This window comes from Pseudorca crassidens, chromosome 5 (assembly GCF_039906515.1).
Source record: "Pseudorca crassidens isolate mPseCra1 chromosome 5, mPseCra1.hap1, whole genome shotgun sequence".
Taxonomy (NCBI): domain Eukaryota; kingdom Metazoa; phylum Chordata; class Mammalia; order Artiodactyla; family Delphinidae; genus Pseudorca; species Pseudorca crassidens.
This window is the reverse complement of record NC_090300.1, coordinates 80,502,476-80,515,940: the sequence shown is the minus strand read 5'-3', so window position 1 is coordinate 80,515,940 and position 13,465 is coordinate 80,502,476. Positions and strand designations below refer to the sequence as shown.

Genomic DNA, 13,465 nt, shown 5'->3' with positions numbered 1-13,465 from the left:
TAAAAACTCATTTTAAGGATGGTTATCATAAAAACAACAACAACAAAACAGAAAATAAGCAAGGATGTGGAGAAACTGGAATCCCTGTGTACTGTTGGTGAGAATGTAGAATGGTATACCTGCTATGGAAAGCAGTATGGTGGTTCCCCCCAAAATTAAAAATAGAATTACCATACAATCCAGCAATTCCACTTCTGGGTATAAACCCAAAAGAACTGAAAGGAGGGACATGAACAGATATGTGTACACCCATGTTCACAGCGGCACTATTCACACAGCCAAGAGGCGGAAGCAATCCAAGTGTCCATCAATGGATGCCTGGATAAACAAAATGTGATATATACATACAATGAAATATCATTCAGCCTTAAAAAGGAAGGAAGTCGTGACACAAGCTACAACATGGATGAACCTGGAGGACATTAAGCTGAGTGAAATAATCCAGTCACAAAAGGACAAACACTTAGATGATTCCACTTAGATGAGGACCTAGTGTGATGATATTCATGGAGACAGAAAATAGAATGGTAGTTGCCAGGGCTGGGAGGAGGCGTGAAATGGGGAGTTAGTGTTTAATAGGTACAGAATTTCCGTTGTGTAAGATGGAAAAAGTTTGGGAAATGGGTGGTGGTGTTAGTCGCACACCATTTGAATGTATTCAATACCACTGAACTGTACGTACACTTAAACACGGTTAAAATGGTCAATTTTCTGCTATGTATATTTTACACGATAAAAAAATCAGTGAGTCATACATACGTGGATCTATTTTTGAACTCTGTTTCAATTATCTGTATGTTTTTACCCCTTTGCCAAATACTACACTGCCTTTGGTACCATAGCTTTATGTTAGGTACTAAAATCAAGAAATAAGTTTGAAAACATAGAAATCAGACCAAAGTCACTCCTCTATTTTAAAAATTTCCAATGGTTTCTCACTGTACTAAGAATAAAACCCAATTACCATGGCTTACAAGGCCCTGTGTGCCCTGGTCCCTGCCTATTTCTCTCCCCGCTCCATCCTTGCCCACTGTACCCCTGCCACACAGGTCTTCTCTCCTACCAGGAAATAAGATGAAGACAACTGGTACTCTACCCTGGAGCGGGTCCCCACCTGCGGGATGACAGGGGCACGCGATCGACCAGAGCACGCACGGTCAGTGCCGCAGAAGAGGCGTGGACGGAGGACTGAAGGAGCCCGTGGAGGATGGGGGGAGCCCCGTGGTGGCACTGCTGCTGTGAGTTGAGCAGGACTCCGGGGGCCACCTCCCAATACAGCGTCAGCCCCCAGGGAGCTGGGGTGGGGTGGCGGATAGAGCTGGGTAGGTGAGAACCAGCCACTCAAGTCTGACTAGGCAGGAGATGGTTCCCAGTAGCTCTGCCAGCCTTGAGGCAGCCCCTCAGGATCCCCACCCGGATGGGCTCAAGGAGAGGTGAGCGGAGATGGATCCCAGGCCAGGGCAGTGGGAGCACAGCCTGGGAGGAGCCCTGGGGCTCCAATCTCCCTCCACACACATCCCAGTGTCATCCGGGCAGTGATCCACAGCCACTTCTGCCTGATTCATTGCTCCTGCCAACTGAGTCGCATGCAGTGCAGCTCTTGCACAAGCTGTTGTTCAGGAATTTTAGGGCAGGGCCCCAGGGGACACAGGAAAGAGAGCAGAAACAAATGCCAGGACCCTCACAGAAGGTCCCATTGTGAACAAGCCTGTGCATGGTGGTGGCATGGGTGTCTGCTGGTGGCATGTTGGGGGCAGGGAACGCCAAAGGGGTTCGAGTCCTAGTTCGAAACACACATTTAAAGCAGATTTAGACTTCCCAGTCCGAACCACTGATATTTCTTTTCTGAAGAAGCATCTGGAAAAATGGAGGGAAAAGCTGCCCAGTTATTTAGTAAAAACAAACCCCAAACTTTCCTTTCCCCCCTCCTGCCAATGTCCCTTTAAAGTATGTGATCCTCAGGGATCCACGGGGGCTGGGGCCCAGCTATAATCACTGGCTAGAAGGCTAGGATACCTCCCCAGCCCCCAAAGCTGTGTGCTCAGGGTCAGTGGAGCCTGCTTCCGCCTGACCAACACATGGCTGGTCGAGAGGAATCAAAACCAACCCATTTCCCAGACTGCTACAAGAGAAGCTTGAGGGTTTCCTGTGTTGGGAGCTTTGCAGCCCAAATAGCCCTTCTCCCCGTGTCCTAGAATATCCCTAGTGAAAGGAGGAGGGTAAACAGTCTGCAAAAAGCCTGGGCATGCGTTTTCCTTTCTAATCACAGAGTACTGTAAGAAATGCGATAGGCGCCACTGTTAGAGCATCAGCGTCGAGGAGCCTGTAGGCTGGGCTTGGCCACGGCCTCAGTGTGGGTAACTGCTCAGAGGATTCCAGGTGCAGTCCATGAAGCTGCTACGCATGAGTGGAGGTGCTGGCAGGCACTGGGGTCACCCTTATAAGTTAGGGCTCTACTGACTCAGAGCAAGTCGGCTACAGACAACTCCAGGCCTGAGGAACAGGGAAGAGGTAAGAATGGGTTTGCCAGTCCCTGGGGGAGTGTCAGGAAGCGGCAGTGAGAAGCAATTTACAGGGAAGAATGGTACCTCTGGGGTGCCTTCAGGGAAGAGGGCTGCTGAAAAGATGGCCTGGTTCATACTTTGTGTTGCAAAAAGGGTCAGCTTCAGGTTGGCTACTAAAGGGTCTGTAAACTTCTTGTGCCCCTAAGAATCCACTTTAGCCTAGAAAAGCTTAACTCTTTCTACTGCCACCACTCTCACCTTCTCAGAGAGACCCGAGCCTCTGGGAATTCTGGTAACACTTTCTGCCTCTCACCCGACACCTTCCCATGGTAGCTGCTTCACCCACACTGGGGCCCACTGTAGCCTGAGCAGGACAGGGAATTCCTGGTCCAGATCCCAAGGGGAGGCAGGCCAGTCTGCAGCCCAGAAGGAAGGGGCATGCCTGGGGTCCAGAGCCCATCACTCTCAGTGGCAGGAGGGAAGCGTGAGAGCAGTGTTTATTCCAAAGCCGTTTTCCGTCAAGAGCCTCTCAGCCGGGTCCAGGGCCGGGGTCCCATTTCCAAGGTTGGTGTTTTTCCCTTCCTTCTGCTGGACAGGGAGAAGTGGAAAAAACCAGCACTGCCTTGGCCCTCAGCTTCTTTGGAGCTGATTTTGCTCCCCCTGGCAGGGTCTGACATGCAAACCACAAACACGGGCCACAGCAGTGTCAGAGTCCTCAGCTCTGCTCCCCAGCTGGGTCACCAGACCCGCGTGACTCACCCAGGCAAAGATCCCTGACACCACTCAGGGCTCAGGCCACTGCTGCTCCTGTCCTCACTCCACACCTAGGCCACAGAGGGCCTACTTCTCTGAATGTACCTGTAGTCTGCGTACTGGGGACAAGGCTCCCGCTCTAAAGAGATAGTACTTATTTTCAAAGCTGAAAAGAAATATCCTGCAGCCAGGGCTAAATGCCAGTACAACCAATTCTCAGTTATTTCCCTGATGCAAAGCTCTATTTCTATTTGTCTACAGGATGTGTCCTACATCAGATTTATCCTCCTAATTTTGTCCTTTTAAAAAACGCTCACCGTACACCATTAGGTGAACGTGATAGATACCTTAGAGACCTGCGGCTAGTGGGACCAAGAGAGGAGCAGTTCCAAGACACCACACCCTCCCCCTCTCTGCCCCCTCCTCCAGAACCACTCACTCCCCACTAGAGAGTCTCCCCAATTATCCAGCGCCCTCTGATCTCTCTCACCGCCCAGCTTTCAGAACTTACACTATTCTCTAAAGTGACCGCATTTTAAAAACAAGCAGACATTTATCTGTTTAAAATCAGGCCTGTTCCAGGAAATCTGGGCCAAACTAATCACCATTACATCACCTTTCGTATTTCTTTCTGCCCTACAGCAAGCACAGTGACCATACTTTCCATATAAAATCAGGACACATTATCTGACAAGAGATTCATGGGCAACCTCCAGGTGCAAGGAGGAGTTGGTGTTATAAAGTCTCAACATCAAAACACTGGAACTCCAAGAATATTTGGATGACTTTACTGGAAAAAATGAGAATATTTTGAATCAGAATGGCTGACAACAATCTGAGATGTCAGCAGCTATGACAGTAACACAGGTTATGCTTTTTTTTTTTTTTTCTGTACGTGAATGCCTACATCTGCTTTATTCATAATAGCCCAAGTTGGAAACAACCAACTATCCATCACACAGCTTATGCTTTTGTTTATTCCAGGCACATTCAGCATAGCTCCCTACAAGACTGTGAGTTACCTAAGAGGGGGAACTAGACGTGTTACCTATTTTGAAGATCTCTCCATGTCCAGCGGGACTACTAAATCCACTACTGAGTGGACGGTTGACTGATGTCTCTCCTCTCCCATCTTTAAGTCCCAGCTCAACTATCATTTCAGAAACACCTTTCTTGATGTCCCAAACTCGGTCATGCTGTTATGCTTTCAGGGCACCCCATGTTCTTTCTTCAGTGGGTTTCATCAGAGTTCATAATTCATCTATATTTAGTTATTCTTGCCTGTCTCATAGCACTAGACCACAACTGCTTGTGGAAAGAACTACAGAGGTTTGGCTCATCAGTGAATCACCAACTCCTTGGCACGTAGTAGGTGACCAACCAGCTTTTTTACATTAATGACCTGGTCTCTCTGGTAAGTCCCAGGACTTCATATTTCTCCTTTGCACCAACATTGTTATTAATTACTTGAATGAAGACTGCAAAGCTGCTCGTTGAGAACTAGAGTTAGCATCAATACTGGGGGCACAGAGGCTAACAGAATCAACATGCTAAAAGAACAAATGTCCAAATAAACAGAAAGTTAGCAGAGAACAAGTACTGTGAAGGTTCTAACTCATCAGCTAGACAAAATCAGAGTGGCAGGGGCAGCTCATGTGTCAAAGGAGCTGGCAAGAGTCTCCTAAACTTCATCCAGTCTTAAGCTATACTACAGAGCATGGTGTGTGAACAAGGAGAGGGCAGCCGCATGCTGCCTGACCACCACTGCCAGGTGCCACAGGTTAACTGGACATGGATGAAGGGGCTCATGATCTGTGAGGTGATGACCATGCCTACTGCCCCTCTGGCACCTTGCTGGTGCTCAACAAATGTTTACTGAAGGAACATAAAGGCTAGTTGATGGAAATAGGTATATTTAGCCTGGAATAAAACACACCACAAGGAGGACATAACTGTCTTCAAATATATAAAGAGCTCTTGTATAAAACAATCATGTGCTGCATAGCTCCAGAACAGGGATGAACAGGTCCAAAATCTAGGCAGATTTAAGCTGATACAAGGAAGGGTAACAATACCTGAACAATGAAAGGGACCAAGTGTAACATGATAGATCTCCATCCCCAGAAGTCTTCACAAGGAGGCTGGAGAACCATCTGGCTGGGATGTTGTCCAGGGAAACTTCATCCCCTCTAAGATGACTTCCACCCCAAATCCTAGTCTTCTAAGAAATTAACAGAGCTGAATGCATAAAGGTGAGAGAGAACTTGAAAGAAACATTACATTTATGCTATAAATAACCTTTGTGCTATGAATACAGAGCTTGGAACGATCTGTTCCTTGAAGGGTTTAATGAACTCACCCACAAAACTATGTGGATCCAGCATGTTTTCAGGAGATGTTTCCTCAATCTTCTAATTTCTTCCACTGAACTTTTCAGGTTTCCAATTTCTTTTTTTAGTCAATTTTGGTAGTTCCTATTTTCTTAGAAAAAATACATTTCTTTCAAGATTTCCAAATGTATTATCAGAGCTGAACACGGAAATCTCATTTTGTCAACTCCAGATCTGTGGTTAGAGTCTCATTTCTAAATTTTATTTATATTTCCTGTTTTTCTCTGGTTGGTCTGGTTGGCCTTGCCTATTTCCTATTTCCAAGACTAGTCCTTAAATATATTCATTAATATCATTTTTCTACTTTTAATGAACTCATGTCTTTTATATAAATAAAAGAAATGGTCTCCTTTGGTTTGTTCTATTATTTGATTTTGTGAGTTGAATAATTGGTTCATTATTTTTTAGTATTTTTTGTTCTATAATAAAAACATTAAAGACTATGAATATACCTCTGATACTGGCTTTAGCCAGTTATAAACCAGCTACTCAAAAAGCAAGATTGTTTTCAAATCTAGTAGCTATTACCAGTTAGAAAAGGTACACACACACACACACACACACACACACACACACACACTTCATCTAGGAATAAACTTAAGATGTGCAAGGATCTATGTAATGAAAGTTTCAAAACTTTCTAAACAACATATGAGAAGTCTTGAATAAATAAAGAAAAATATTTTGTCCTTGGGTTAAAAGTAATCAGTGGCATTATACTATTAAATATGGAAATGTTAAAAAGCTATAATATTAAAATGTTAACTGTCTTGGTTCAGATACAAAAATACATACATTGATTAATAAAGCAGTCCAGAAAATCCAAAAACAATCTCTATACATATGACTTTAGTACATGATAAAAGTGCCTTCAAATGAATGAGAAAAGAATAAATTATTAAGTAAATATGGATCATTTTTTTAAAAATCACATTTAAGATCCCTACCTCACACTACACAGAGAAACATCCTTTTTTTTTTTTTTTTTTTTTTTGCGGTACGTGGGTCTCTCACTGTTGTGGCCTCTCCCGTTGCGGAGCACAGGCTCCGGACGCACAGGCTCAGTGGCCATGGCTCACGGGCCTAGCCGCTCCGCGGCATGTGGGATCTTCCCGGACCGGGGCACAAACCTGTGTCCCCTGCATCGGCAGGCGGACTCTCAACCACTGCGCCACCAGGGAAGCCCAGAAACATCCATTTTGATTAAAATGTTAAAAGTTTAAAAAAAAGCTAGAAAAAATGCATATATAATCTTAGGGATTCCAACTATGATAACAATGGCAGAAACTATAAAGATATTTAGCCACTTAAATTTAAAACTTTTGTACAAAAGTAAAGTTATGACCAAAATTAAAAGGTAAATGAATGAAAACTATTTGAATTACATATAGAAAACAAAGGTGGAAGTTCTTAATACATAAGTTTGTATAACTAAGGAAAACGAGTACATAAAGAAAAAAGTAAAGGGTATGGACAAGAAGTTCATGAGACAGCCAAACATGTAAAAAATGTTTAATTTAAAAGTGATCAAGTAATGCAGATGTAAAGAATGGACTTGAGGACACAGGGAGGGGGAAGGGTAAGCTGGGATGAAGTGAGAGAGTGGCATGGACATATATACACTATCAAATGTAAAACAGATAGCTAGTGGGAAGCAGCCACATAGCACAGGGAGATCAGCTCGGTGCTTTGTGACCACCTAGAGGGGTGGGATAGGGAGGGTGTGAGGGAGACACAAGAGGGAGGAGATATGGGGATATATGTATATGTATAGATGATTCACTTTGTTATACAGCAGAAACTAACACACCATTGTAAAGCAATTATGCTCCAATAAAGATGTTAAAAAAAAAGTGATCAAGCATATGTGAAATAAAATGTGATACTGTTCATTATTAAAGTTTGTTAATTTAATAGGTAAAGTGATAACCAGTGCTTATAAGAGTATGGGAAAATTAAATTCTTAAACACTGCTGATGTGAGAGTTACAATTTGAACTTCATTTTTCTTACCTATGAAATTAACATAGTAATGGTGATCTTACAAGGCTGTCTTAACAACTTGGAAATAGCGATCAAAAGACTTTAAAAGATTCAATAAGTCTAATATCTGCCTTAGGAATTATCGAAGTTGTCCATGATGATGGATGTAAGTTTAAGTTATTTAAAAGAGCAAATATTGTAAATCCAAATGTCATGTCCAAAACTTAATCTATTTAAAATAACTATCCAGCCAGATGGTAGCCACTGGGGATGGAAGCTGGTCGTGGCTACAGTGGCGGGCACACCATCATGTCCCAGAAGGAATATTCCGTCAGCACTGTTTAAAGGAAGGAAACTGCGAAGCTTTGAAATATTCATTTTTGAATGTAAAAGATCAATTTTGGATGCCAGATCAATTTAGAGGATAAAAGGATACTGACAGGATGTTGAAACCAAGATGAAAACAGCAAAAGGATTTACTCTACTCATTAAAACAGAGAAGCCAAAATAGGAAGCATACCTTTTGTCACATCTGTTTCATTGGACCAGCTTTTCCTTCCATGGAACACTGGAGAATATGGATGAGTTCTGTTTTTGAATATGTATGAATGATTCTCTTGCTCTAAGTTATTTTTAGAAGAAAAATTTAATTGAACAATTATGGGCTGAGAGTGAATAAATCTGTTTCAAGAATTGTTCTAAGGCATATAAATTAATTAAATTTAAATAATTATGGTACAAAGATGGGATGAAATACTATACAGCTATTAAAAATTATAATTTTGCAGCACACAAGAAAACATTAAATATTAATTTACATAAAAGGGCAACTTATAAAACTACAGTTATTTAATATGTATAATATGGTGTTTAATAACCATATATGTTCCTCCTGGTATAAAAGGAGAAAAATTGAAAGGAAATATACAAGCATAGAAACAGCTTCTTTCTCTGGTGGTGGGATTGTTTTCTTTTCTATACTTTTCTGTATTTCCAACTTTTTTTTTTTACAGTGAATATATTTTACCTTCTTGAACAACACCAAAAACATTTAAAAACCTAACTTACTGAAGTTCAAATTATGCAAATTTTCTAGGAGCCCATTTTTTGGAAAGTAACTAAAAAAGAAAACGGCTGTGACTAAAAGTCCCCTCAGAAAGGAAGACTGAGGGAAGGGCACGCCATACTTGTCTGTAAGAAAATCCAGCTGAAATCGGCACGGCTGGTGACCAGCTGGAATAAGACCAAATGGGCTGCGGCTGTAGCAGAGCTGGCAGCATTCTCCATGGAAGGCCCTTTGCAGCAAAGGGTGGGAGGCTTCTGAATGGGAGCTTAGAACAGTGTCCTCACTCCCTAGCTGGTGTCCAGCAGGACCACTGAAAGGACTTCAAAGGACAATGAAGTCCATCCGTCACTCGCCCAGGAGACAGCCCACACCCCACACCCCTGCCCAGAGAACCTCACATTGGTTAACTCATCCTGCAAGGATGCAAGTCAGTGGTTAACTCCAAGCCTTGAGTGAAATAGCGACTGTGGTCCTGGCCAAATCCTCTCTCAGGTTTAACTGGTTTCAACCTCTGAGCTGGAGTCTGATCCTGAGTAGAGCCACTGCCCGTCCCCAGCTGAGGCTGCCAGGGCCTTGGCAGAGTCCTGGGGCTGAGCTCCATCCATGGAGCGAGACAGTTCTGGGCATGGAAAAGCAAGGGGAGGCTGGGCGCCAGCCTCCTCCCCAGCTGTTTTCAATAAGGCTCCACTTCTGAGGTTGCTGGCAGACCTCTGGAAAGATCTGAACCAACCTCACAAAATGTTTTCCATCAAACCCACAATTAAGTAATATTCTCTTAACTCATGAACTGCACATGAAACCTTTTTCCTGTCACTTCTTAGCTCCTCTCCTAAGCAACCTACCAGCAGGTCAGGCTGGGATTACAGAGCTTTTGTGGGGTCAGCGGAGACCACAGCACAGGCTTCCCGAGGCCATTACTATGCCTCCTCCTGCTACACAAGGATGAAGGGGTTGAACATTTGGCCTCACGATGTACAAGCCACATTATACACATCATTTCATTTAATCCTCCCAATGGCCCTGGAAGGTCAGCATTACTATGCTAATTTTACAGGTAATAAAAATGAAGTTCAAAAAGATAAGTCATTTGCACAAGATCCCCAATGCATGCTTTTTCCACTACAGCCTTCCAAGGAGGTCAGATAGGATTGTGGGCAAGAAAATTCCACGTATCAAAAAGCTATTCTAAGACCATCTGGTCTTTTGGCAAGATTTAAGCACCACAGCCTTATTTTGTAATTGAATAAATTAGTGACTCCTAGAATGACCTAAGATGGATCCCACCTTCTCCATGAGGTCTTCTGAGTGCTTCTTGCCAATAGCTTTTATCACATATTTTATAGTATTTTATATTCTGACCAAAGGGCATTAGGTCTTATTTACTGAGGAGGGTTTGTTTATTCACTCACTTGACAAAAGCTTGCAAAGCACCCTTCCCCGGTACTGCGCTAGTCATTTGTAAGAGATACACAGATGATTATGAACTAGTCTCGACTCAGGGAGTACCAACTCTCAGAGAGGAGATGGAGAAGACAACAAAGGAAATCTTATAAGACAAGTGCACACACACACACACACACACACACTCTCACACACACACACACACACACACACACACACACACACTTTACCTCCTTAATCAGGCTGCATCAATGCTTAGTGAACAAGAACCGAGTCTTCAGTGTTTTCCTGCTCATAGGACCTAGCCCTGTATCTGCTGCACACCTATGTTAGAGTCAGTACAGTTGGCCTGGCCCCTATCTTAGGAAGCCTCTTTCTACTGGGGGAGACAGTATCCACCTCTAAGGGTCCCTCCTCTGGGATCCAATGAAGACAAAGTGACAAATATACTCTGAATAAGGATATGATTCAAAGGGGAAGATTAAAATTAGTAAATATTTGGGCCAGGACCTGATGCGTGGAGAAGAAAAGGGAAAAAGAAAAACAAGGAGTAGTTCAAGACTTGACCCTGTGTGGTTGGTGGAATCTCCGAGCCTGAAACTATGAGATCTAGCCCATCCCTTTGTCAGTCAGTGTCAAGGAAGCTGGCACTAGGAGGTTAAGGCAGGGGCAGAGGCAGACTGGGGCCTAGAGAAGGATTCTGGCTCAGAGAGCAGTTTGGCAGATACAGAAAAGAACCAGGCTGTGAGCTGAGGCAGGGAGAAGCGGGGGACAAACTGACACACTAAGTTTGTATCTCACAGATGAAGGAGCAATGTCAAGCCAAAGACCAGCCTTTGGGAAAGCACTGGAACTTTAAAAGGCCCAAAGCCTTTGTCCCTGTAGTCCCTCTACTGCAAACTAGTCAACCCCAAGGAAATAATATTCATTACTGAATTGAAAGCTTCATGTATAAGATGTTCACCAAAATTTAATTTGTAAAAGGAAATACTGGAAACCATCTAGATAACTACCAATGGAGGAATGATTCAGTAAATTGTAGCGTATCAAATTTAATGGAATATTAACCATTAAAACTGTATTGACAGAGTGACTTGAAAAACGATATGTTGGGTGAGAAAAGGCAGGATACAAAACAGTATAAACAATTTTTAGGTGGTTTTAGGACAGTATAAATGATCTTTAGAGAGGTGCTATGGGCAGATTAGTGATCATGTTACTAGTATAATGCCTGCCATTTTATTAGGGAAGTACTGTGTGTTGACATCAACTCCCCAACCAATAATGCTGTGAGGCAGCAATTATTATTATTATTATTCCCTGCTCTCTATAGAGCTTAGAGAACAGATCTTAAAGCCCGTGCTCTTTCTACCCCTCCCACTGCCCTATGGCACGGAGGCTCTTGGTTCCCTACACTACATTTTATGACCATTTAAGCCCTGGCAAGGCCATGTTTACAAGCACAGGGTTGACCACTGCTCCCTGAAGAAGGCAAGATGAACTAGGCCTCCCAGAGGCATTCACCCACATTCTGCCGCAGCTGGAGTCCCGTCTCCCTACCCATCCCTCTAACCCCCGAAACCTTGGAGAGATCATGCCTGACTAGGGGGAACTGAAAGGTCCGGGGAGCATCACCAAATGTAGAACAGAGAGCTCAGGGCCACAGGGAAATGAGGTGTGGAGCAACTGGGGGGTGGCCTGAGCTGGTTTAGGAACAAAGAAGAGCAGATGGCTGGGTGATCTGAGTTCTGGGGAGGAGGGGATCGCAGAGCAGAGAACGACGACAGAGCCAGGGTCCTCCACTCTTCTGCCCAATAGCATCTCTCACTGCCTTTAAAATCGAGATAGTTCCCCTTATGTACACACAGAAAATGTGCACATATCCCCAGGTACATACCACAGGAGAGCTCCTACTAGTTATGTCCTGTGATTATATCTCCTGAGTAAATGAGCTTACTTTTGAAGGACAAAATGGGTCTTGTACCAGATCGTGATTCTTAGGAAGCTTATCGTCACATCTGAAACCCATCTCCATCAACTCTACAAGACTGTACAACACTCATTTCTGTGTGCTCGTCTTATCCCAGGTCTATTATTCCCTCCCCATATCTTCCCTTTGCTCTTTTCTGATCTCTCACCTCTATGCCAGTAAAGGATTCAAAGCATTATAAAATTTAATTTATACAAGGGCAATACCACCCCTAAGGGGGTGAAAATTGGTTTGGGGAGAAGGGGGCAAAAAACTTGACTCTTTTTTAGGTATAAAGCACTATATACATACAGTTCATAAAGAGAGAGTACATCCTTGAGAACCGCTGATCTCTGGGAGTCAACCCCGTGCTCGAGCAATAAAGAGAACACCTTCCCTCGACCCCAGATCGTCAGACACATCATTCCCAGAAGTAAATTACGTCCGGTCCCCTCCTGCCCCACAGCCTCAGCCCCACCCACGTGCAGCTGAGACCTGTAGCCGTGACCTGTGCTTCTACCTCTGAGACCAATGATTTCACATCAGTGGTGTGGAGAAGAGCCTGTGTAGGGCCGGTGTGCTCAGATGCAGACCCCGTGGTCTCACCTCAGTGGGGCTGGGATGGGAAACTCCAAGCACCCCAGTGGCTTCTGATGGACCCCACTTTGAGACACACTCTCTACACAGGGTCTCTACCAATGACTTAGGCACCTAGGTATCCAGATTTTTACCCCAAACTCCAAAAAACTCATGCCTTGACTGTCAAAAAGGAAGGGGTGGGGATGGGGGAGGTGACTGATTTGACTTTATTATAAGAGCTTTGCCCCAGGTAAGTCATTAATCAAGCACCAGCGTTTCTTACATGTGTGTGGGACCCACCAGTTCTAGGTCATTATGTTCATCACTTCCAGAACCAGTGTCTCCCCTCTCCTCTCTGGACTTAACTGTGGCAAGTCTCCCGGTCCTCTGGCCCCACAGGGGATGGCATTGACTGGGGTGGCGCCTGGCCCCGAGTGGCCTGGCTGTGAGGGCTGCAGCCCGGGGAACCGGCCTCCACGGCCTCGGCTTCCCCGCACTGCTCACGGATGAGGTGAGGCCAGCATGACAGGCTGTGGAAAGTATGTCCAGGTGCCTGGATACCTCGGCCTCATGCCTTTAAAATCAGGATCCAGATTTGATTTGCTTTTCCTTGCCTTCCTGGCTCCAGCTCTTCCAGGCTCATTTTTCACTCCCCTGTCAGGCTTTCCAGGGCTGGGGGGCCGGGCGAGCCAAGACCTTCACACTCCATAGACAAGCCTCCCCCGCCGCCGTCCACGCAGGCTCCCACCCTGCTCCCACCGCCTCAGCCTACCCTGAATCCCGCAGGAGTTTTCTGAGGGGGACGGACCTGCATCTCTTAG

At 44.5% G+C, this 13,465-nt stretch overlaps 1 protein-coding gene across 15 annotated transcripts in view; it reads right to left on the bottom strand.

The window, feature by feature from the left end:
• The window catches only part of MYLK (myosin light chain kinase), a 265,973-nt gene that overhangs the window by 143,697 nt on the left and 108,811 nt on the right, over nucleotides 1-13,465 (bottom strand). Inside the window, exon 1 of one of the 15 annotated variants that reach the window (XM_067738682.1) lies at nucleotides 5,333-5,491. The exons of the other annotated variants lie outside the window; for them this stretch is intronic. Coding sequence (XP_067594783.1) covers nucleotides 5,333-5,410 — 78 coding nt within the window. The 5' untranslated portion in view covers nucleotides 5,411-5,491. Of the gene's footprint in view, nucleotides 1-5,332; nucleotides 5,492-13,465 lie in introns of those variants that run through there. 15 annotated transcript variants of the gene reach the window in all.